We start from the raw sequence: 26,734 nt of genomic DNA on the forward strand, positions 1-26,734 counted from the left end.
TCTTTTCCTAGCACTACCTCGCACACATGAGGGGGGGAGGGGGGTTTTTATTTCATGTGTGGCAGGGTGGCAATGGGAATGAATAAAGGCAGACTATGAATTATGTACATATGTATATATGTATATGTCTGTGTGCATGTATATATATGTATACGTTGAGATGTATAGGTATGTATATTTGCGTGTGTGGACGTGTATGTATATACATGTGTATGTGGGTGGGTTGGGCCATTCTTTCGTCTGTTTCCTTGCGCTATCTTGCTAACGCGGGGGACAGCAACAAAGAAAAATAAATAATAAATAAGTATATTCTTCTGAGATGGCATTTAAGGCTGATGATATCCAGCAGATGCATTTTGCCAAGTCTGTGACCAATTTATCAAAATGAGCGAAAAAGCACTCTGTGGTAGCATAAGCTTAGATGTGCAAGGCCTACAAGGCATGCCTGTCTGGTATCAAGACATATTCTGGGCACCTTATTTCACCTATGAACACTAAAAAAAAAAAACTGTGGAAGGTAAGATAGACATTTGTTGTTCGTTTGGATGGCAGAATTTTACCAATTTTTTAGAATTTTCAAAATCTAAAATCTTTTAATTTCATTTTTCATTTTCAATATTATTGAAAAACTCATACAAAATATGTTGAAAGAATCTCTTACACATAGTCAGGGGTGAAATAAACTTTATTTGTTTATTTTGCTTTGTCGCTGTCTCCCGCGTTCACAACCTAGCGCAAGGAAACAGACGAAAGAATGGCCCAACCCACCCACATACACATGTATATACATACACATCCACACACGAAAATATACATACCTATACATCTCAACACATATATATATATATATATATATATATATATATATATATATATATATATATATATATATATATATATATATATGTTCGCTGATGATACAGCGCTGGTGGCGGATTCATGTGAGAAACTGCAGAAGCTGGTGACGGAGTTTGGTAAAGTGTGTGGAAGAAGAAAGTTAAGAGTAAATGTGAATAAGAGCAAGGTTATTAGGTACAGTAGGGTTGAGGGTCAAGTCAATGGGGAGGTGAGTTTGAATGGAGAAAAACTGGAGGAAGTGAAGTGTTTTAGATATCTGGGAGTGGATCTGTCAGCGGATGGAACCATGGAAGCGGAAGTGGATCATAGGGTGGGGGAGGGGGCGAAAATTTTGGGAGCCTTGAAAAATGTGTGGAAGTCGAGAACATTATCCCGGAAAGCAAAAATGGGTATGTTTGAAGGAATAGTGGTTCCAACAATGTTGTATGGTTGCGAGGCGTGGGCTATGGATAGAGTTGTGCGCAGGAGGATGGATGTGCTGGAAATGAGATGTTTGAGGACAATGTGTGGTGTGAGGTGGTTTGATCGAGTAAGTAACGTAAGGGTAAGAGAGATGTGTGGAAATAAAAAGAGCGTGGTTGAGAGAGCAGAAGAGGGTGTTTTGAAATGGTTTGGGCACATGGAGAGAATGAGTGAGGAAAGATTGACCAAGAGGATATATGTGTCGGAGGTGGAGGGAACGAGGAGAAGAGGGAGACCAAATTGGAGGTGGAAAGATGGAGTGAAAAAGGATTTTGTGTGATCGGGGCCTGAACATGCAGGAGGGTGAAAGGAGGGCAAGGAATAGAGTGAATTGGAGCGATGTGGTATACAGGGGTTGACGTGCTGTCAGTGGATTGAATCAAGGCATGTGAAGCGTCTGGGGTAAACCATGGAAAGCTGTGTAGGTATGTATATTTGCGTGTGTGGACGTGTGTATACATGTGTATGGGGGGGGGGTTGGGCAATTTCTTTCGTCTGTTTCCTTGCGCTACCTCGCAAACGCGGGAGACAGCGACAAAGTATGAAAAAAAAAATATATATATATATATATGTATATATATATATATATATATATATATATATATATATATACATATATATATATATCCCTGGGGATAGGGGATTAAGAATACTTCCCACGTATTCCCTGCGTGTCGTAGAAGGCGACTAAAAGGGGAGGGAGCGGGGGGCTGGAAATCCTCCCCTCTCGTTTTTTTTTTTTTTTTTTTTTTTTTTCCCCAAAAGAAGGAACAGAGAATTGGGCCAGGTGAGGGTATTCCCTCAAAGGCCCAGTCCTCTGTTCTTAACGCTACCTCGCTAATGCGGGAAATGGTGAATAGTTTGAATGAAAAAGAAAAATATATATATATATATATATATATATATATATATATATATATATATATATATATATATATGGATGGGGTTGTTAGGGAGGTGAATGCAAGAGTTTTGGAAAGAGAGGCAAGGATGAAGTCTGTTGGGGATGAGAGAGCTTGGGAAGTGAGTCAGTTGTTGTTCGCTGATGATACAGCGCTGGTGGCTGATTCATGTGAGAAACTGCAGAAGCTGGTGACTGAGTTTGGTAAAGTGTGTGAAAGAAGAAAGTTAAGAGTAAATGTGAATAAGAGCAAGGTTATTAGGTACAGTAGGGTTGAGGGTCAAGTCAATTGGGATTGAATCAAGGCATGTGAAGCGTCTGGGGTAAACCATGGAAAGCTGTGTAGGTATGTATATTTGCGTGTGTGGACGTATGTATATACATGTGTATGGGGGTGGGTTGGGCCATTTCTTTAGTCTGTTTCCTTGCGCTACCTCGCAAACGCGGGAGACAGCGACAAAGCAAAAAAAAAAAAAAAAAAAAAAAATATATACTGGGGATTGGGGAGAAAGAATACTTCCCACGTATTCCTGCGTGTCGTAGAAGGCGACTAAAAGGGGAGGGAGCGGGGGGCTGGAAATCCTCCCCTCTTTTTTTTTTTTTTTTTTTTTTTTTTTTTTTTTTCCAAAAGAAGGAAGAGAGAAGGGGGCCAGGTGAGGATTTTCCCTCAGAGGCCCAGTCCTCTGTTCTTAACGCTACCTTGCTAATGCGGGAAATGGCGAATAGTTTGAAAAAAAAAAAAAAAAAAAATACTGGTAATGTTTATTTAAAATGGTGTTTCACTTCCTACCACACATTTTCCCTCATTATAAATGAGAAACTTAATCAAGAAAAATTTCCCCATCGGCCACAGAACTTTTTTAAAGGGGAAGTAAATGTTTATAGTTGTGTTACTGGAGTGATAGTTTTCATACATGGTGCTTTGACAAGAAAATAGTGAAATTGGAAAAAATGTAGCTTAGACATTGAAGCTTATTGATACAGTGGTTAAATTGATGAGAACTACTATTGACTTTTGTGTAAATAAATTAAACATTTCCTTTTTCCATAGCCAGAGGTTGAACCATTATGTGACATTCATTTTTTTCTTTTCATTTCAAGCTAGAAGTTTCAGTTTTCTAAATTGTTTCTTACATTTTTCATATGTATATATATGTATGTGTGTGTGTGTGTATATGTGCGTGTGTGTGTGTATGTGTGTGTATGTGTATATATATATATATGTATATTATATGGGAAACAGAAGAAGGAGTCACGCGGGGAGTGATCATCCTCCTCGAAGGCTCAGAGTGGGGTGCCTAAATGTGTGTGGATGTAACCAAGATGTGAAAAAAGGAGAGATAGGTAGTATGTTTGAGGAAAGGAACCTGGATGTTTTGGCTCTGAGTGAAACGAAGCTCAAGGGTAAAGGGGAAGAGTGGTTTGGAAATGTCTGGGGAGTGAAGTCAGGGGTTAGTGAGAGGACAAGAGCAAGGGAAGGAGTAGCAATACTCCTGAAACAGGAGTTGTGGGAGTATGTGATAGAATGTAAGAAAGTAAATTCTCGATTAATATGGGTAAAATTGAAAGTTGATGGAGAGAGGTGGGTGATTATTGGTGCATATGCACCTGGGCATGAGAAGAAAGATCATGAGAGGCAAGTGTTTTGGGAGCAGCTGAATGAGTGTGTTAGCGGTTTTGATGCACGAGACCGGGTTATAGTGATGGGTGATTTGAATGCAAAGGTGAGTAATGTGGCAGTTGAGGGAATAATTGGTATGCATGGGGTGTTCAGTGTTGTAAATGGAAATGGTGAAGAGCTTGTAGATTTATGTGCTGAAAAAGGACTGATGATTGGGAATACCTGGTTTAAAAAGCGAGATATACATAAGTATACTTATGTAAGTAGGAGAGATGGCCAGAGAGCGTTATTGGATTACGTGTTAATTGACAGGCGTGCGAAAGAGAGACTTTTGGATGTTAATGTGCTGAGAGGTGCAACTGGAGGGATGTCTGATCATTATCTTGTGGAGGCTAAGGTGAAGATTAGTATGGGTTTTCAGAAAAGAGGAGTGAATGTTGGGGTGAAGAAGGTGGTGAGAGTAAGTGAGCTTGGGAAGGAGACCTGTGTGGGGAAGTACCAGGAGAGACTGTGTACAGAATGGAAAAAGGTGAGAACAATGGAAGTAAGGGGAGTGGGGGAGGAATGGGATGTATTTAGGGAATCAGTGATGGATTGCGCAAAAGATGCTTGTGGCATGAGAAGAGTGGGAGGTGGGCTGTTTAGAAAGGGTAGTGAGTGGTGGGATGAAGAAGTAAGAGTATTAGTGAAAGAGAAGAGAGAGGCATTTGGACGATTTTTGCAGGGAAAAAATGCAATTGAGTGGGAGAAGTATAAAAGAAAGAGACAGGAGGTCAAGAGAAAGGTGCAAGAGGTGAAAAAAAGGGCAAATGAGAGTTGGGGTGAGAGACTATCAGTAAATTTTAGGGAGAATAAAAAGATGTTCTGGAAGGAGGTAAATAGGGTGCGTAAGACAAGGGAGCAAATGGGAACTTCAGTGAAGGGCGTAAATGGGGAGGTGATAACAAGTAGTGGTGATGTGAGAAGGAGATGGAGTGAGTATTTTGAAGGTTTGTTGAATGTGTCTGATGACAGAGTGGCAGATATACGGTGTTTTGGTCGAGGTGGTGTGCAAAGTGAGAGGGTTAGGGAAAATGATTTGGTAAACAGAGAAGAGGTAGTAAAAGCTTTGCGGAAGATGAAAGCCGGCAAGGCAGCAGGTTTGGATGGTATTGCAGTGGAATCTATTAAAAAAGGGGGTGACTGTATTGTTGACTGGTTGGTAAGGTTATTTAATGTATGTATGACTCATGGTGAGGTGCCTGAGGATTGGCGGAATGCGTGCATAGTGCCATTGTACAAAGGCAAAGGGGATAAGAGTGAGTGCTCAAATTACAGAGGTATAAGTTTGTTGAGTATTCCTGGTAAATTATATGGGAGGGTATTGATTGAGAGGGTGAAGGCATGTACAGAGCATCAGATTGGGGAAGAGCAGTGCGGTTTCAGAAGTGGTAGAGGATGTGTGGATCAGGTGTTTGCTTTGAAGAATGTATGTGAGAAATACTTAGAAAAGCAAATGGATTTGTATGTAGCATTTATGGATCTGGAGAAGGCATATGATAGAGTTGATAGAGATGCTCTGTGGAAGGTATTAAGAATATATGGTGTGGGAGGCAAGTTGTTAGAAGCAGTGAAAAGTTTTTATCGAGGATGTAAGGCATGTGTACGTGTAGGAAGAGAGGAAAGTGATTGGTTCTCAGTGAATGTAGGTTTGCGGCAGGGGTGTGTGATGTCTCCATGGTTGTTTAATTTGTTTATGGATGGGGTTGTTAGGGAGGTAAATGCAAGAGTCCTGGAAAGAGGGGCAAGTATGAAGTCTGTTGGGGATGAGAGAGCTTGGGAAGTGAGTCAGTTGTTGTTCGCTGATGATACAGCGCTGGTGGCTGATTCATGTGAGAAACTGCAGAAGCTGGTGACTGAGTTTGGTAAAGTGTGTGAAGAAGAAAGTTAAGAGTAAATGTGAATAAGAGCAAGGTTATTAGGTACAGTAGGGTTGAGGGTCAAGTCAATTGGGAGGTGAGTTTGAATGGAGAAAAACTGGAGGAAGTGAAGTGTTTTAGATATCTGGGAGTGGATCTGGCAGCGGATGGAACCATGGAAGCAGAAGTGGATCATAGGGTGGGGGAGGGGGCGAAAATTCTGGGAGCCTTGAAGAATGTGTGGAAGTCGAGAACATTATCTCGGAAAGCAAAAATGGGTATGTTTGAAGGAATAGTGGTTCCAACAATGTTGTATGGTTGCGAGGCGTGGGCTATGGATAGAGTTGTGTGCAGGAGGATGGATGTGCTGGAAATGAGATGTTTGAGGACAATGTGTGGTGTGAGGTGGTTTGATCGAGTAAGTAACGTAAGGGTAAGAGAGATGTGTGGAAATAAAAAGAGCGTGGTTGAATTTTATATTGTTCTTTTGCACAATGGTACAAGGGGAAAAGAGAGCCATGAAGTTCACTGTCCCAAAAATTTGGCAGGAACTCACTAACCACTCAAGCAATTGCTACTTCTGCATGGTGAACCCTTCCAAATGGACTCGCAAGACTGCACCTGCTATCACATATCTGGACCTTCCATCATCCATTGCTCTGGTGTCACATGGCCCTCAGTGTGCAGCCTTTAAAAGCCTTCAAAACTTCTTCCCTAAGCTGTCTGAGGCAAAGGTCAAAGCCTTCCTGGAGCACAAGGGATTCCCCAAGAAGCTCACTAGGAAGGAGAAAGCAGTGGTTCAGGGTTTCCTAGGCAATCACAAGGCCGAAAACTATGTGGAGCTGGTTGAGACTATGGTGAAGAACAACAGCAAAATGGGCTGCTGGATGTCCCTCAAAGTCAATATCCCTTGACACTCATCTTGATAAATTCAAGGAGAACATGGGAGCATATTCAGAGGAGCAAGTGAGCGCTTTCACCAGGATATACTGGACTATGAATGCCACTGCCAAGGAGCATATAACAAGAATACAGCGGGAGATTATATTTGGGGTCTGATTCCTAACAGCAATTTACAGGAAAATCATGAATCTCAAAAAACTACCCACTTCTAAATCTTTTGTGATCACTTTTGTTTAACATCAACATGTTAATTTTGATTCATATGTTGTTTTTCTGACTATCTGAATAAAAATGTGCAAATTCACCCATTGTCCAACTGGAAACAAGTAACATTTGAAGGGAATAATCTCCTTTTTCTCTACTTTTTACACATTAGCAATTAGAAAATAATGCTTACTGCTCAAGGAAAAAGATTGTCTTACACAGTGTAATTTTCTATTACCAAAGCATAAGCAATGATACTATATAGTTCATTATTCTAAAACAAATTATACTTTCATTAGCTGACATTTTACTTTTGCTTTTAAGATGATTAAAATAAATGACTAAGGCATGCGAGTTATTTTTTCTAGCAATTGTAGCAGGAATTCAAATGAGGGTGGGAACAATCAAATTTTCAACTGATAATAACAGCAGTAAACCATGCATTGCTAAGTGAAGATTATACAAGTTTAAAGGTTAAAGGTCCCTGCAGCTTCAAAGTTCAGCTACAATCAGAAGCAGTAACAAGATCGACTCCTTTGGAGTGAAAGTTCTTTGCAAAGGTTTCTCATTTTCATCAAATAACAAAAGATACGTCACTAAAGTTGACTTTTCACCTATGGTGCAACCACAAGCAAGTGGTGTTCGGTACCAGTGTATTATCTATACAAACCTACCGTATAAAGGTCCAATATTCTAGACTGTTTTGAACTTAAAAACACTGAGGTAGACATGCAATAAAACAAGAAGAAATAAAATTTCCTTTGTGAGGCTACAATAAAAAATCCTCTGCAGGGTCACAATAAAAATTAAGGTCTCACTTAATTCTACTCATACTACAGTTACACAGCACAGATCACTTACGTCTTTAAGTTCAGTAGGAAAGGCTCCAACACCCACCCTGGTGGTATAGGCCTTCACCACACCATAAACTTCACCAATATACTGAGGTGGTATGCCCAATCCAGTGCATACACCACCAATGCTGCAGTTACTGGAGGTTACATACGGATAAGTACCTGTTAAGTAGTTCCATTTAATACTAAAATATAAAGAGATAAAAGGATATAAATACCACCTTGTAAATATATCCTTTTGACTTGTAAACAAACAGTATATTGAACATTATTCACTTAAAGTCTAAACAGATATTCATAAGAGCTGAATGATGCCCCTAGATTGGTATTTACTCGAGAGTCAAACCTCTATTTAAACACAGCGTGTCAAGCCTAGGTAGTGGCTGAGGTGGCAGTGAGCAATAATTTCTCCCCAGAGTCAGTCATCCTCTAGCCACATTAATGACAGCAGATTTTTGAGGTTGTCTAGGAAGGAGAGGAAGGAAACTGAAAGATTTTAGCTAGGCTTAGAGGACCAGGCAGTTGATGATACTCAATTACTGGATGATCTGTTTTCAATTTGCATGGACAGTGATTTCATGGACATCTGACTTTCAAGCACTGAAAGCTGACCAATATATGGCAGGACAAAGTTTCTCAAAAAAGTGGAGGCAGTGTTGCCAACACCCACTCGACCTTTACAACACTTCAACAAACCAATGCAAAACACAGACATTTCACAAATTTTTATAGTTTTACTCTTAAGACAATTTACCTAAAAATCACAATGATAATGAATAGAAAAGATTTATCACATACAGTGTCCACAAAAACATTGTCCACCCCCAAATATTTTCAACGGCGATACACAGCTAAGATTAATTCAGGGTACAAGCATATGATGCTCTTAAGATGATATCATAGTACATCTGATCGCTGAGACTAGTGTTTCTAATGGTTTGAGCAACAGCAACCTGCCTCAGGCTATCTTGAGGGAATGACAATTTTTCTTACTTTTCCTGGCTGCCACTTCATTTTCGGAAGTTCTTCCACCTGTGCTTGGAAATGGCTGGCTCTTACATTTGTAAAGAAGAGAAAGCCCAAATTTTCACCTGGAAGCAAGAAAATGTGAGTACACATGAGATCTTTAGAGACACTGGGTGCTCAGAATGCATGATCAGATGGCTGCTTCCTCAGCAGCACCTTGCTACATTCAGATCAAGCCTTAAGGACCCAAAACATGGACCTAGAATACTTCCAAAAACCTTACCAATTCCATACCTAGACATCTGTAGATAGTAATCAAAGCCAAAGGAGATATGACAGTGTACTAAAAATGTATGTTTGACACTGCCTTTGAAAATGTATGGGGAGGAAGACAAAATTTTTGTGGACACTGTAAGATAATACATCATAATAATCAGTAATAAATTTTTTGAAATAAAATTTGCAATAAAACACACAGAATGGCAATTTCCATACTTTTTACCAAGTTATGCTGCAACAGCACATTACTATATTACAGTGAAAGAAGTGAGTAAAATATACACACTCAAATTATCTTTATCCATGTTATGTGAATATCTTTGAAAGTGTAAGGTTAAATACAAATCATTTATCATAAAAAATGAATATTTTAAGGGTTGCAAAGGAAACCCATGGTGTAGCATTAAGAGTTCAAATTAAACAAAAATGAAATTAAGGGAGAAACTGAAAAGGAGATGAAATCAAACACACAACACTCATAATGGTTAAAGACTGATAAGGTACAGTACTTCACAGTCACTACTGCTTTATCATTTAGAAATCTCAACAGCAATGCAAAACAGCTAACCAAAATCAATATCCAGCATAGCAGCATTAGCTCCCTCAACAAGTACTTTCTTGCTATCCTGAAGACACTTGTGGATGTAAGCAACCGTATTTGTCACTAAGGGCCGCATTCGATCAGCATAAACTTTATACTTGCCAACTTCCTCTTCAACATCAACCTTCAATTCTGAAAATATAGCACAATGATATAAAAAACAAGCATAAGTATGAAACATGATAGGTAGATTATAAAAAAAAATTATATTAACCCCTTCATTGTCCAATTTTCAGCCTGTGCCCAAATACTGTAATGTTATGGGGGAAAAAATTTCAGACAAGGAGCAGTAACAGTTGATCTCTGTGTATACAACATGATGTGTGGAGCAATGACAAGTGTTAAGAAATAAATATTCATGAAAATGATAAACATGGATGACAGCAATGGATCTAAGGTACACCATGCCACAAGTAATTTTACTTTTGAAAGGAAGAAAAATACAGAGAAAAAAAACAGCTGATGATAATCAAACTAAACAACATAAAGAGTATTATTCACAATCATTTGAATTACATCCTAGAGTAGGGATGAAATGTTGGAAAAATCAGATGTGAATGCTGGTAATACCATATATCATATATGAGATAATAGTTGGTGAAAATCTATACACAGGAACAAAAGGTATATAAGTCAAGCCATTAAGCCATTCATATTCTCTTGTGAGGTAGAAGACAAAAGACATTTTCCATGCAACTGAGTTATATTCCAGTTGAGATTGCAAATGAAAACTCCAGACTCGAATTCTTTTATCAAACTTGATCGCCATATCACGCGTTGGCAAGATAGTGCCAGGAAACAGACAAAGAAAGATGTATCCACTCACACACACATTGTTTTTTCAATACATATTCCCTATTTCCTGCATTAGTGAGGTAGCATCAAGAACAGAGCCTTAAAGGGAAAATCTTCACTTGGCCCTTTTCTCTGTTCCTTCTTTTGGAAAAGTAAAAACGGGAGGAGGATTTCCTGTTCCCAACTCCCACCTCTATTAGTCACCTTCTACAACATGCAGGGAATACACCCCAGGGATACACACACACACACACACACACACACACACACACACACACAAACAATTAAAAATGTGCATAAGCACACAGTGACTGGAATCTTAATATCCAACTGGTTGCAGCATTACTAACATGGGTCCATGGACATTATGACAATTAGTATCTAATGCTACTCACAGTATCAGAAATAATGAGGCATGCATCCTATCTCAACTGCTTAAATATCAAAGGTTACTCACAGTATCAGAAATAAAGTGGCATGTGTCCTAACACATCCTAATTCACAATTTCAAGGAAATTCTTGTTCTCTGGTGCTTAAAGTGCATTTGATTGTGTAACATATGGTCTTAGCTGGATTCTTAGTACCTGGATTGCAACCAGGTCTGTGGGTGTGAGTGTGTATGTCACCAAGCAATGGACCCTTATCCTCCACTTCAGGTCGGCCTGTGCTTGAGTTTCCTACAACAATGCTGGGTCAAGCATGTCCTTAAAAAACTCTTCCCAGCTGAGACCCTGACTGGTGCCCTAATGATGCTCAACCCAAACAGGAGCTCGCCCCAAACAGGCACTTGATTCAAACAGATACTCCACCTATACAAGCTAGAATCACACAGCTCCTTGACCCAACCAGGCTGCCCAGAATTTCTCAGTGGATGTTGAATGCTGTGTCTCCTAGGCTGGGTAACCGTCTTCAAGAAGACAGGATACTCACTGACACCCAGTGATTAAGTCTAGTCTATGTGCAGTGTGACCCAGAATCACGTTGGGTTGCCAAGACAATCGTTACGGTTTCCTTGGTTAATCATTTCACTTTGTCACTTTTCCACAATCGAAAATTTTCATGGTGTCATTATTTGAAACTGTATCACTGTATGTTCTTAGTTGAGTTCCGTAAAGAACTTTGGTGTAATCCTAAATGGAAATGATATGGACCAAGATATGTTTTTTACAAAGATATGTTTTTTACAATTAAATTCTTATTATTAACCTACAGCTATACTCATGATACATGCCAAGCATTATTTTATGTGCTGATTACTTATATTATTCTTACAATATGATAATCTGCTCCTTACTAGCTAAACAATATTACAAAAGTACCCATAATTGGCCCCCCTTTTCTGCTCACTCTTTTGGAGAATCAGAAGTGAGAGAGAGAGTTGTCTTTTATGACAAACAGGGAATACATAGGAAATATTCTTTCTACCTTAACCCGAGAGACAGAGATGTTACACATGTATGTATTTTTTCATTCATTATTTTTTTATTCTACTTTGTCGCTGTCTCCTGTGTCAGTGAGGTAGCACAAGGAAACAGACAAAAGAATGGCCCAACCCACCCACGTACATATGTATATGCATACACGTCCACACACGCACATATACATACCTATACATTTCAACATTTCCATACATATACATACACAGACATATACATATATACACATATATACATGCTGCCTTCATCCATTCCCGCTGCCACCCCGCCACACATGAAACGGCAACCCCAATTCCCCCATGTCTGCACGAGGTAGCACTAGGAAAAGACAACAAAGGCCACATTCGTTCACACTCAGTCTCAAGCTGTCATGTGTACTGTACCAAAACCACAGCTCCCTTTCCACATCCAGGCCCCACAGAACTTTCCATGGTTTAACCAAGATGTTTCACATGGCCTCATTCAATCTACTGACAGCAAGTTGACCCTGGTATAAAATCGTTCCAATTCACTCTATTCCTTGCACGTCTTTCACCCTCCTGTATGTTCAAGCCCCCTATCTCTCAAAATCTTTTTCAATCCATCCTTCCACTTCCAATTTGGTCTCCCACTTCTCCTCGTTCCCTCCACCTCTGGCACATATATACTTTGTCAATCTTTCCTCACTCATGCTCTCCATGTGACCAAACTATTGCAATACACCCTATTCTACTCTCTAAACCACACTATTTATTACCACTCATCTCTCTTACCCTTTCATTACTTACTCGATCAAACCACCTCACACCACATATTGTCCTCAAACACCTTATTTCCAACACATCCAACCTCCTCTGCACAACCCTATCGATAACCCATGCCTCAAAACCATATAACATTGTTGGAACAACTATTCCTTCAAACATACCCATTTTTGCTCTCCAATATAACGTTCTCGCCTTCCACACATTCTTCAAGGCTCCCAGAAATTTTGCCCCCTCCCCCACCCTGTGACTCACTTTCGCTTCCATGGTTCCATCCAATCCCAGACATCTAAAACACTTCACTTCTTTCAGTTTTTCTGCATTCAAACTTACCTCCCAATTTACCTGTCCCTGAACCCTCCTGAGCCTAACAACCTTGCTATCATTCACAATTACTCTCAGCTTTCTTCTTTAAAGAACACACACTTTACCAAACTCAGTCACCAGCTTCTGCAGTTTCTCACATGAATCAGCCACCTGTGCTGTATCATCAGCAAACAACAACTGACTCACTTCCCAAGCCCTCTCACCCAAAACAGACTGCATTCTTGCCTCTCTCTCCAAAACTCTTGTATTCACCTCCCTAACAACCCCATCCATAAACAAATTAAACAACCATGGAGACATCACACACCCCAGCCGCAAACTGACATTCAGTGGGAGCCAATCATTTTCCTCTCTTCTTACTCGTACATATATCTTACATCCTCAATAAAAACTTTTCAATGCTTTTAGCAACTTACCTCCCACACCATATAATCTTAATACCTTCCACAAAGCATCTCTATCAACTCTATCATATGCCTTCTCCAGATCCATAAATGCTACATTCAAATACATCTCTTTTTCTAAGTATTTCTCACATACATTCTTCAAAGCAAACACCTGATCCACACATCCTCTACCACTTCTATAACCACAATGCTCTTCCCCAATCTGATGCTCTGTACATGCCTTCACCCTCTCAATCAATACCCTACCATATAATTTCCCAGTAATACTCAACAAACTTACACCTATGTAATTTGTACACTCACCTTTATCCCCTTTCCCTCTGTACAATGGCACTATGCATGCATTCCGCCAATCCTTAGGTACTTCACCATGAACCATACATAAAATGAATATCCTCAACAGCAAGCCAACAACAAAGTCATCCCCTTTTTTTATAAATTCCACAGCAATACCATCGAAACTCACTGCCTTGCCGGATTTCATCTTCTGCAAAGATTTCATTACCTCTTCAAGTTTACCAAATCATTCTCCATGACCCTCTCACTTCGCACACCATCTCAACCAAAACACCTTATATCTGCCACTTTATCATCAAACACATTCAAAAAATCTTCAAAATACTCACTCCATATCCTTCTCACTTCACCACTACTTGATATCACCTCACCATTTCCCCCCATCACCAATGTTCCAATTTCTTCTCTTGTCTTACACACTTTATTTACCTCCTTCCAAAACATCTATCTATTTTCCCTAACATTTAATGATACTCTCTCACCCCAACTCTCACTTGCCCTCCTTTTCACATCTTACACATTTCTTTTGACCTCTTGCCTCTTTCTTTTATACATCTCCTAGTCATTTGCACTATTTCTCTGCCAAAATCAGCCAAATGTCCATCTCTTCTCTTTCACTAACAATCTTACGTCTTCATCCCACCACTAATATATATATATATATATATATATATATATATATATATATATATATTTTTTTTATTATACTTTGTCGCTGTCTCCCGCGTTTGCGAGGTAGCGCAAGGAAACAGACGAAAGAAATGGCCCAACCCCCCCCATACACATGTATATACATACGTCCACACACGCAAATATACATACCTACACAGCTTTCCATGGTTTACCCCAGACACTTCACATGCCTTGATTCAATCTACTGACAGCACGTCAACCACGTTACACCACATCGCTCCAATTCACTCTATTCCTTGCCCTCCTTTCACCCTCCTGCATGTTCAGGCCCCGATCACACAAAATCTTTTTCACTCCATCTTTCCACCTCCAATTTGGTCTCCCTCTTCTCCTCGTTCCCTCCACCTCCGACACATATATCCTCTTGGTCAATCTTTCCTCACTCATTCTCTCCATGTGCCCAAACCACTTCAAAACACCCTCTTCTGCTCTCTCAACCAGGCTCTTTTCTTTTCCACACATCTCTCTTACCCTTACGTTACTCACTCGATCAAACCACCTCACACAACACATTGTCCTCAAACATCTCATTTCCAGCACATCCATCCTCCTGCGCACAACTCTATCCATAGCCCACGCCTCGCAACCATACAACATTGTTGGAACCACTATTCCTTCAAACATAATCATTTTTGCTTTCCGAGATAATGTTCTCGACTTCCACACATTCTTCAAGGCCCCCAGAATTTTCGCCCCCTACCCCACCCTATGATCCACTTCCGCTTCCACGGTTCTATCCGCTGCCAGATCCACTCCCAGATATCTAAAACACTTCACTTCCTCCAGTTTTTCTCCATTCAAACTCACCTCCCAATTGACTTGACCCTCAACCCTACTGTACCTAATAACCTTGCTCTTATTCACATTTACTCTTAACTTTCTTCTTTCACACACTTTACCAAACTCAGTCACCAGCTTCTGCAGTTTCTCACATGAATCAGCCACCAGCGCTGTATCATCAGCGAACAACAACTGACTCACTTCCCAAGCTCTCATATCCCCAACAGACTTCATACTTGCCCCTCTTTCCAAAACTCTTGCATTCACCTCCCTAACAACCCCATCCATAAACAAATTAAACAACCATGGAGACATCACACACCCCTGCCGCAAACCTACATTCACTGAGAACCAATCACTTTCCTCTCTTCCTACACGTACATATGCCTTACATCCTCGATAAAAACTTTTCACTGCTTCTAACAACTAGCCTCCCACACCATATATTCTTAATACCTTCCACAGAGCATCTCTATCAACTCTATCATATGCCTTCTCCAGATCCATAAATGCTACATACAAATCCATTTGCTTTTCTAAGTATTTCTCACATACATTCCTCAAAGCAAACACCTGATCCACACATCCTCTACCACTTCTGAAACCACACTGCTCTTCCCCAATCTGATGCTCTGTACATGCCTTCACCCTCTCAACCAATACCCTCCCATATAATTTACCAGGAATACTCAACAAACTTATACCTCTGTAATTTGAGCACTCACTCTTATCCCCTTTGCCTTTGTACAATGGCACTATGCACGCATTCCGCTAATCCTCAGGCACCTCATCATGAGTCATACATACATTAAATAACCTTATCAACCAGTCAACAATACAGTCACCCCTTTTTTAATAAATTCCACTGCAATACTATCCAAACCTGCTGCCTTGCCGGCTTTCATCTTCCGCAAAGCTTTCACTACCTCTTCTCTGTTTACCAAATCATTTTCCCTAACCCTCTCACTTTGCACACCACCTCGACCAAAACACCCTATATCTGCCACTCTATCATCAAACACATTCAACAAATCTTCAAAATACTCACTCCATCTCCTTCTCACATAACCACTACTTGTTATCACCGTCCCCATTTGTGCCCTTCACTGAAGTTCCCATTTGCTCCCTTGTCTTACACACTTTATTTACCTCCTTCCAGAACATCTTTTTATTCTCCCTAAAATCTAATGATACTCTCTCACCCCAACTCTCATTTGCCCTTTTTTTCACCTCTTGCACCTTTCTCTTGACCTCCTGTCTCTTTCTTTTATACATCTCCCATTCAATTTCATTTTTTCCCTGCAAAAATCGTCCAAATGCCTCTCTCTTCTCTTTCATTAATAATCTTACTTCTTCATCCCACCACTCACTACCCTTTCTAATCAACCCACCTCCCATTCTTCTCATGCCACAGGCATCTTTTGTGCAATCCATCACTGATTCCCTAAATACATCCCATTCCTCCCCCACTCCCCTTACTTCCACTGTTCTCACCTTTTTCCATTCTGTACTCAGTCTCTCCTGGTACTTACTCACACAAGTCTCCTTCCCAAGCTCACTTACTCTCACCACCCTCTTCACCCCAACATTCACTCTTCTTTTCTGAAAACCCATACAAATCTTCACCTTAGGCTCCACAAGATAATGATCAGACATCCCTGCAGTTGCACCTCTCAGCACATTAACATCCAAAAGTCTCTCTTTCGCTGCGCCTGTCAATTATATACATATATATTATTCTTTTTTTTATTATACTTTGTCGCTGTCTCCCGCGTTTGCGAGGTAGCGCAAGGAAACAGACGAAAGAAATGGCCCAACCCCCCCCCATACACATGTATATACATACGTCCACACACGCAAATATACATACCTACACAGCTTTCCATGGTTTACCCCAGACGCTTCAAATGCCCTGATTCAATCCACTGACAGCACGTCAACCCCGGTATACCACATCGCTCCAATTCACTCTATTCCTTGCCCTCCTTTCACCCTCCTGCATGCTCAGGCCCCGATCACACAAAATCTTTTTCACTCCATCTTTCCACCTCCAATTTGGTCTCCCTCTTCTCCTTGTTCCCTCAACCTCCGACACATATATCCTCTTGGTCAATCTTTCCTCACTCATTCTCTCCATGTGCCCAAACCATTTCAAAACACCCTCTTCTGCTCTCTCAACCACGCTCTTTTTATTTCCACACATCTCTCTTACCCTTACGTTACTTACTCGATCAAACCACCTCACACCACACATTGTCCTCAAACATCTCATTTCCAGCACATCCATCCTCCTGCGCACAACTCCATCCATAGCCCACGCCTCGCAACCATACAACATTGTTGGAACCACTATTCCTTCAAACATAATCATTTTTGCTTTCCAAGATAATGTTCTCGACTTCCACACATTCTTCAAGGCTCCCAGAATTTTCGCCCCCTCCCCCATCCTATGATCCACTTCCGCTTCCATGGTTCCATCCGCTGCCAGATCCACTCCCAGATATCTAAAACACTTCACTTCCTCCAGTTTTTCTCCATTCAAACTCACCTCCCAATTGACTTGACCCTCAACCCTACTGTACCTAATAACCTTGCTCTTATTCACATTTACTCTTAACTTTCTTCTTTCACACACTTTACCAAACTCAGTCACCAGCTTCTGCAGTTTCTCACATGAATCAGCCACCAGCGCTGTATCATCAGCAAACAACAACTGACTCACTTCCCAAGCTCTCTTATCCCCAACAGACTTCATACTTGCCCCTCTTTCCAAAACTCTTGCATTCATCTCCCTAACAACCCAATCCATAAACAAATTAAACAACCATGGAGACATCACACACCCCTGCCGCAAACCTATATTCACTGAGAACCAATCACTTTCCTCTCTTCCTACACGTACACATGCCTTACATCCTCGATAAAAACTTTTCACTGCTTCTAACAACTTGCCTCCCACACCATATATTCTTAATACCTTCCACAGAGCATCTCTATCAACTCTATCATATGCCTTCTCCAGATCCATAAATGCTACATACAAATCCATTTGCTTTTCTAAGTATTTCTCACATACATTCTTCAAAGCAAACACCTGATCCACACATCCTCTATCACTTCTGAAACCACACTGCTCTTCCCCAATCTGATGCTCTGTACATGCCTTCACCCTCTCAATCAATACCCTCCCATATAATTTACCAGGAATACTCAACAAACTTATACCTCTGTAATTTGAGCACTCACTCTTATCCCCTTTGCCTTTGTACGATGGCACTATGCACGCATTCCGCCAATCCTCAGGCACCTCACCGTGAGTCATACATACATTAAATACCTTACCAACCAGTCAACAATACAGTCACCCCCTCTTTTAATAAATTCCACTGCAATACCATCCAAACCTGCTGCCTTGCCGGCTTTCATCTTCCGCAAAGATTTTACTACCTCTTCTCTGTTTACCAAATCATTTTCCCTAACCCTCTCACTTTGCACACCACCTCGACCAAAACACCCTATATCTGCCTATATATATTCACTAAGTGAAAGAGAAGAGAGAGGCATTTGGACGACTTTTGCAGGAAAAAATGCAATTGAGTGGGAGATGTATAAAAGAAAGAGACAGGAGGTCAAGAGAAAGGTGCAAGAGGTGAAAGAGAGGGCAAATGAGAGTTGGGGTGAGAGAGTATCATTAAATTTTAGGGAGAATAAAAAGATGTTCTGGAAGGAGGTAAATAAAGTGCATAAGACAAGGGAGCAAATAGGAACTTCTGTGAAGGGCGCAAATGGGGAGGTGATAACAAGTAGTGGTGATGTGAGAAGGAGATGGAGTGAGTATTTTGAAGGTTTGTTGAATGTGTTTGATGATAGAGTGGCAGATATAGGGTGTTTTGGTCGAGGTGGTGTGCAAAGTGAGAGGGTTAGGGAAAATAATTTGGTAAACAGAGAAGAGGTAGTAAAAGCTTTGCTGAAGATGAAAGCCGGCAAGGCAGCAGGTTTGGATGGTATTGCAGTGGAATTTATTAAAAAAGGGGGTGACTGTATTGTTGACTGTTGGTAAGGTTATTTAATGTATGTATGACTCATGATGAGGTGCCTGAGGATTGGCGGAATGCGTGCACAGTGCCATTGTACAAAGGCAAAGGGGATAAGAGTGAGTGCTCAAATTACAGAGGTATAAGTTTTTTGAGTATTCCTGGGAAATTATATGGGAGGGTATCGATTGAGAGGGTGAGGGCATGTACAGAGCATCAGATTGGGGAAGAGCAGTGTGGTTTCAGAAGTGGTAGAGGATGTGTGGATCAGGTGTTTGCTTTGAAGAATGTATGTGAGAAATACTTAGAAAAGCAAATGGATCTGTATGTAGCATTTATGGATGTGGAGAAGGCATATGATAGATTTGATAGAGATGTGGAAGGTATTAAGAATATATGGTGTTGGAGGCAAGGTGTTAGAAGCAGTGAAAAGTTTTTATCGACGATGTAAGGCATGTGTACATGTAGGAAGAGAGGAAAGTGATTGGTTCTCAGTGAATGTAGGTTTGTGGCAGGGGTGTGTGATGTCTCCATGGTTGTTTAATTTGTTTATGGATGGGGTTGTTAGGGAGGTGAATGCAAGAGTTTTGGAAAGAGGGGCAAGTATGAAGTCTGTTGGGGATGAGAGAGCTTGGGAAGTGAGTCAGTTGTTGTTCGCTGATGATACAGTGCTGGTGGCTGATTCATGTGAGAAACTGCAGAAGCTGGTGACTGAGTTTGGTAAAGTGTGTGAAAGAAGAAAGTTAAGAGTAAATGTGAATAAGAGCAAGGTTATTAGGTACAGTAGGGTTGAGGGTCAAGTCAATTGGGAGGTAAGTTTGAATGGAGAAAAACTAGAGGAAGTAAAGTGTTTTAGATATCTGGGAGTGGATCTGGCAGCGGATGGAACCATGGAAGCCGAAGTGAATCAGACGGTGGGGGAGTGGGCGAAAATCCTGAGAACCGTGAAGAATGTGTGGAAGTCGAGAACATTATCTCGGAAAGCAAAAATGGCTATGTTTGAAGGAATAGTGGTTCCAACAATGTTGTATGGTTGCGAGGCGTGGGCTATGGATAGAGTTGTGCGCAGGAGGGTGGATGTGCTGGAAATGAGATGTTTGAGGACACTGTGTGGTGTGAGGTGGTTTGATCGAGTAAGTAACGTAAGGGTAAGAGAGATGTGTGGAAATAAAAAGAGCGTGGTTGAGAGAGCAGAAGAGGGTGTTTTCAAATGGTTTGGGCACATGGAGAGAATGAGTGAGGAAAGATTGACCAAGAGGATATATGTGTCGGAGGTGGAGGGAACGAGGAGAAGTGGGAGACCAAATTGGAGGGGGAAAGATGGAGTGAAAAAGATTTTGAGTGATCGGGGCCTGAACATGCAGGAGGGTGAAAGGAGGTCAAGGAATAGAGTGAATTGGATCGATGTGGTATACCGGGGTTGGCGTGCTGTCAGTGGATTGAATCAGGGCATGTGAAGCTTCTGGGGTAAACTATGGAAAGTTGTGTGGGGCCTGGATGTGGAAAGGGAGCTCTAGTTTCGGGCATTATTGCATGACAGCTAGAGACTGAGTGTGAACGAATGAGGCCTTTGTTGTCTTTTCCTAGTGCTACCTCGAACACATGAGGGGGGAGGGAGATGGTATTCCATGTGTGGCGAGGTGGCGATGGGAATGAATAAAGGCAGACAGTGTGAATTGTGTGCATGGGTATACATGTATGTGTCTGTGTGTGTATATATATATGTGTACATTGTGATGTATAGGTATGTATATTTGTGTGTGTGGACGTGTATGTATATACATTGTGTATGGGGGTGGGTTGGGCCATTTCTTTTGTCTGTTTCCTTGCGCTACCTCGCAAACGCGGGAGACAGTCACAAAGCAAAATAAATAAAATATAAATAAATAATAAATATATATATATATATATATATATATATATATATATATATATATATATCCCTGGGGATAAGGGAGAAAGAATACTTCCCACATATTCCCTGCGTGTTGTAGAAGGCGACTAAAAGGGAAGGGAGTGGTGGGCTGGGACTCCTCACCTCTCATTTTTTTTTTTTAATTTTCCAAAAGAAGGAACAGAGAAGGTGGCCAGGTGATGATATTCCCTCAAAGGCCCAGTCCTCTGTTCTTAGCGCCACCTCGCTAATGGGGAAAATGGTGAATAGTATGAAAAAAAAAAAGAGAGAGGAAAGTGATTGGTTCTCAGTGAATGTAGGTTTGCGGCAGGGGTATGTGATGTCTCCATGGTTGTTTAATTTGTTTATGGATGGGGTTGTTAGGGAGGTGAATGCAAGAGTTTTGGAAAGAGGGGCAAGTATGAAGTCTGTTAGGGATGAGAGAGCTTGGGAAGTGAGTCAGTTGTTGTTCGCTGATGATACAGCGCTGGTGGCTGATTCATGTTAGAAACTGCAGAAGCTGGTGACTGAGTTTGGTAAAGTGTGTGAAAGAAGAAAGTTAAGAGTAAATGTCAATAAGAGCAAGGTTATTAGGTACAGTAGGGTTGAGGGTCAAGTCAACTGGGAGGTAAGTTTGAATGGAGAAAAACTGGAGGAAGTAAAGTGTTTTAGATATGTGGGAGTGGATTTGGCAGCGGATGGAACCATGGAAGCGGAAGTGAATCAGACGGTGGGGGAGGGGGTGAAAATCCTGGGAGCCTTGAAGAATGTGTGGAAGTCGTGAACATTATCTACAAAAGCAAAAATGGGTATTTTTGAAGGAATAGTGGTTCCAACAATGTTGTATGGTTGCGAGGCATGGGTTATGGATAGAGTTGTGCGCAGGAGGGTGGATGTGCTGGAAATGAGATGTTTCATGACAATATGTGGTGTGAGGTGGTTTGATCGAGTAAGTATTGTAAGGGTAAGAGAGATGTGTGGAAATAAAAAGAGCGTGGTTGAGAGAGCAGAAAAGGGTGTTTTGAAATAGTTTGGGCACATGGAGAGAATGAGTGCAGAAAGATTGACCAAGAGGATATATGTGTCGGAGGTGGAGGGAACGAGAAGTGGGAGACCAAATTGGAGGTGGAAAGATGGAGTGAAAAAGATTTTGAGTGATCAGGGCCTGAACATGCAGGAGGGGGAAAGGCGGTCAAGGAATAGAGTGAATTGGATCGAAGTGGTATACCAGGGTCGATGTGCTGTCAATGGATTGAATCAGGGCATGTGAAGTGTCTTGAGTAAACAATGGAATGTTCTGTGGGGCCTGGATGTGGAAAGGGAGCTGTGGTTTCGGGCATTATTGCATGACAGCTAGAGACTGAGTGTGAACGAATGGGGCCTTTGTTGTCTTTTCCTAGCGCTACCTCACACACATGAGGGGGAGGGGGATGTTATTCCATGTGTGGCAAGGTGGCAATGGGAACGAATAAAGGCAGGAAAGTGTGAATTGTGTGCATGTGTATATATGTGTGTGTCTGTGTGTGTATATACATGTGTACATTGAGATGTATGGGTATGTATATTTGCGTGTGTGGACGTGTATGTATATACATGTGTATGAGGGTGGGTTGAGCCACTTCTTTCGTCTGTTTCCTTGCGCTACCTCGCAAACGCGGGAGACAGCGACAAAGCAAATAAAAGAAATATATATATATATATATATATATATATATATATATATATATATATATATATATATATATATATATATATTCACTGAAGTTCCCATTTGCTCCCTTGTCTTACGCACTTTATTTACCTCCTTCCAGAACATCTTTTTATTCTCCCTAAAATTTAATGATACTCTCTCACCCCAACTCTCATTTGCCCTTTTTTTCACCTCTTGCACCTTTCTCTTGACCTCCTGCCTCTTTCTTTTATACATCTCCCACTCGATTTCATTTTTTCCCTGCAAAAATCGTCCAAATGCCTCTCTCTTCTCTTTCATTAATACTCTTACTTCTTCATCCCACCACTCACTACCCTTTCTAATCAACCCACTTCCCACTCTTCTCATGCCACAAGCATCTTTTGCGCAATCTATCACTGATTCCCTAAATACATCCCATTCCTCCCCCACTCCCCATACTTCCATTGTTCTCACCTTTTTCCATTCTGTACTCAGTCTCTCCTGGTACTTCCTCACACAAGTCTCCTTCCCAAGCTCACTTACTCTCACCACCCTCTTCACCCCAACATTCACTCTTCTTTTCTGAAAACCCATACAAATCTTCACCTTAGCCTCAACAAGATAATGATCAGATATCCCTCCAGTTGCACCTCTCAGCACATTAACATCCAAAAGTCTCTCTTTTGCGCGCCTGTCTATTAACACGTAATCCAATAACGCGCAAATAGGGAGGTGATAACAAGTAGTGGTGATGTGAGAAGGAGATGGAGTGAGTATTTTGAAGGTTTGTTGAATGTGTTTGATGATAGAGTGGCAGATATAGGGTGTTTTGGTCGAGGTGGTGTGCAAAGTGAGAGGGTTAGGGAAAATGATTTGGTAAACAGAGAAGAGGTAGTAAAAGCTTTGCGGAAGATGAAAGCCGGCAAGGCAGCAGGCTTTGGATGGTATTGCAGTGAATTTATTAAAAAAGGGGATGACTGTATTGTTGACTGGTTGGTAAGGTTATTTAATGTATGTATGACTCATGGGGAGGTGCCTGAGGATTGGCAGAATGCGTGCATAGTGCCATTGTACAAAGGCAAAGGGGATAAGAGTGAGTGCTCAAATTACAGAGGTATAAGTTTGTTGAGTATTCCTGGTAAATTATATGGGAGGGTATTGATTGAGAGGGTCAAGGCATGTACAGAGCATCAGATTGGGGAAGAGCAGTGTGGTTTCAGAAGTGGTAGAGGATGTGTGGATCAGGTGTTTGCTTTGAAGAATGTATGTGAGAAATACTTAGAAAAGCAAATGGATTTGTATGTAGCATTTATGGATCTGGAGAAGGCATATGATAGAGTTGATAGAGATGCTCTGTGGAAGGTATTAAGAATATATGGTGTGGGAGGAAAGTTGTTAGAAGCAGTGAAAAGTTTTTATCGAGGATGTAAGGCATGTGTATGTGTAGGAAGAGAGGAAAGTGATTGGTTCTCAGTGAATGTAGGTTTGCGGCAGGGGTGTGTGATGTCTCCATGGTTGTTTAATTTGTTTATGGATGGGGTTGTTAGGGAGGTGAATGCAAGAGTTTTGGAAAGAGGGGCAAGTATGAAGTCTGTTGGGGATGAGAGAGCTTGGGAAGTGAGTCAGTTGTTGTTCGCTGATGATACAGCGCTGGTGGCTGATTCATGTGAGAAACTGCAGAAGCTGGTGACTGAGTTTGGTAAAGTGTGTGAAAGAAGAAAGTTAAGAGTAAATGTGAATAAGAGCAAGGTTATTAGGTACAGTAGGGTTGAGGGTCAAGTCAATTGGGAGGTGAGTTTGAATGGAGAAAAACTTGATGAAGTGAAGTGTTTTAGATATCTGGGAGTGGATCTGGCAGAGGATGGAACCATGGAAGCAGAAGTGGATCATAGGGTGGGGGAGGGGGCGAAAATTCTGGGAGCCTTGAAGAATGTGTGGAAGTCGAGAACATTATCTCGGAAAGCAAAAATGAGTATGTTTGAAGGAATAGTGGTTCCAACAATGTTGTATGGTTGCGAGGCGTGGGCTATGGATAGAGTTGTGCGCAGGAGGATGGATGTGCTGGAAATGAGATGTTTGAGGACAATGTGTGGTGTGAGGTGGTTTGATCGAGTGAGTAACGTAAGGGTAAGAGAGATGTGTGGAAATAAAAAGAGCGTGGTTGAGAGAGCAGAAGAGGGTGTTTTGAAGTGGTTTGGGCACATGGAGAGGATGAGTGAGGAAAGATTGACCAAGAGGATATATGTGTTTGAGGTGGAGGGAACAAGGAGAAGAGGGAGACCAAATTGGAGGTGGAAAGATGGAGTGAAAAAGATTTTGTGTGATCGGGGCCTGAACATGCAGGAGGGTGAAAGGAGGGCAAGGAATAGAGTGAATTGGAGCGATGTGGTATACCGGGGTTGACGTGCTGTCAGTGGATTGAATCAAGGCATGTGAAGCGTCTGGGGTAAGCCATGGAAAGCTGTGTAGGTATGTATATTTGCATGTGTGGACGTATGTATATACATGTGTATGGGGGGGGTTGGGCCATTTCTTTCGTCTGTTTCCTTGCGCTACCTCGCAGACGCGGGAGACAGCGACAAAGTATAATAAAAATATAATATAATATATATATATATATATATATATATATGTACAGAGCATCAGATTGGGGAAGAGCAGTGTGGTTTCAGAAGTGGTAGAGGATGTGTGGATCAGGTGTTTGCTTTGAAGAATGTATGTGAGAAATACTTAGAAAAGCAAATGTATTTGTATGTAGCATTTATGGATCTGGAGAAGGCATATGATAGAGTTGATAGAGATTCTCTGTGGAAGGTATTAAGAATATATGGTGTGGGAGGCAAGTTGTTAGAAGCAGTGAAAAGTTTTTATCTAGGATGTAAGGCATGTGTACGTGTAGGAAGAGAGGAAAGTGATTGGTTCTCAGTGAATGTAGGTTTGCGGCAGGGGTGTGTGATGTCTCCATGGTTGTTTAATTTGTTTATGGATGGGGTTGTTAGGGAGGTGAATGCAAGAGTTTTGGAAAGAGGGGCAAGTATGAAGTCTATTGGGGATGAGAGAGCTTGGGAAGTGAGTCAGTTGTTGTTCGCTGATGATACAGCGCTCGGTGGCTGATTCATGTGAGAAACTGCAGAAGCTGGTGACTGAGTTTGGTAAAGTGTGTGAAAGAAGAAAGTTAAGAGGAAGGTTATTAGGTACAGTAGGGTTGAGGGTCAAGTCAATTGGGAGGTGAGTTTGAATGGAGAAAAACTGGAGGAAGTGAAGTGTTTTAGATATCTGGGAGTGGATCTGGCAGCGGATGGAAACATGGAAGCGGAAGTGGATCATAGGGTGGGGGAGGGGGCGAAAATTCTGGGAGCCTTGAAGAATGTGTGGAAGTCGAGAACATTATCTCGGAAAGCAAAAATGGGTATGTTTGAAGGAATAGTGGTTCCAAGAATGTTGTATGGTTGCGAGACGTGGGCTATGGATAGAGTTGTGCGCAGGAGGATGGATGTACTGGAAATGAGATGTTTGAGGACAATATGTGGTGTGAGGTGGTTTGATCGAGTAAGTAACGTAAGGGTAAGAGAGATGTGTGGAAATAAAAAGAGCATGGTTGAGAGAGCAGAAGAGGGTGTTTTGAAATGGTTCGGGCACATGGAGAGAATGAGTGAGGAAAGATTGACCAAGAGAATATATGTGTCGGAGGTGGAGGGAACGAGGAGAAGAGGGAGACCAAATTGGAGGTGGAAAGATGGAGTGAAAAAGATTTTGTGTGATCGGGGCCTGAACATGCAGGAGGGTGAAAGGAGGGCAAGGAATAGAGTGAATTGGAGCGATGTGGTATACCGGGGTTGACGTGCTGTCAGTGGATTGAATCAAGGCATGTGAAGCGTCTGGGGTAAACCATGGAAAGTTGTGTAGGTATGTATATTTGCGTGTGTGGACGTATGTATATACATGTGTATGGGGGTGGGTTGGGCCATTTCTTTCGTCTGTTTCCTTGCGCTACCTCGCAAACGCGGGAGACAGCGACAAAGCAAAAAAAAAAAGATATATATATATATATATATATATATATATATATATATATATATATATATATATATATATTCTTCCCATGCATT

The 26,734-nt window shown here is 41.3% G+C and overlaps 1 protein-coding gene across 1 annotated transcript in view; it reads right to left on the minus strand.

Moving 5' to 3' along the window:
- Nucleotides 1-26,734, minus strand: part of Adss (adenylosuccinate synthetase) — a 418,041-nt gene that overhangs the window by 249,339 nt on the left and 141,968 nt on the right. The window contains exons 5-6 of the mRNA XM_071672269.1: nt 9,515-9,679; nt 7,709-7,863 (exon numbers count right to left, since the gene is read on the minus strand). Of these exons, the coding sequence (XP_071528370.1) occupies nt 7,709-7,863; nt 9,515-9,679 (320 nt within the window). The remainder of the gene's footprint in view (nt 1-7,708; nt 7,864-9,514; nt 9,680-26,734) is intronic.

The sequence above is a fragment of the Panulirus ornatus genome, chromosome 17 (assembly GCF_036320965.1).
Source record: "Panulirus ornatus isolate Po-2019 chromosome 17, ASM3632096v1, whole genome shotgun sequence".
In the NCBI taxonomy this organism is placed as follows: domain Eukaryota; kingdom Metazoa; phylum Arthropoda; class Malacostraca; order Decapoda; family Palinuridae; genus Panulirus; species Panulirus ornatus.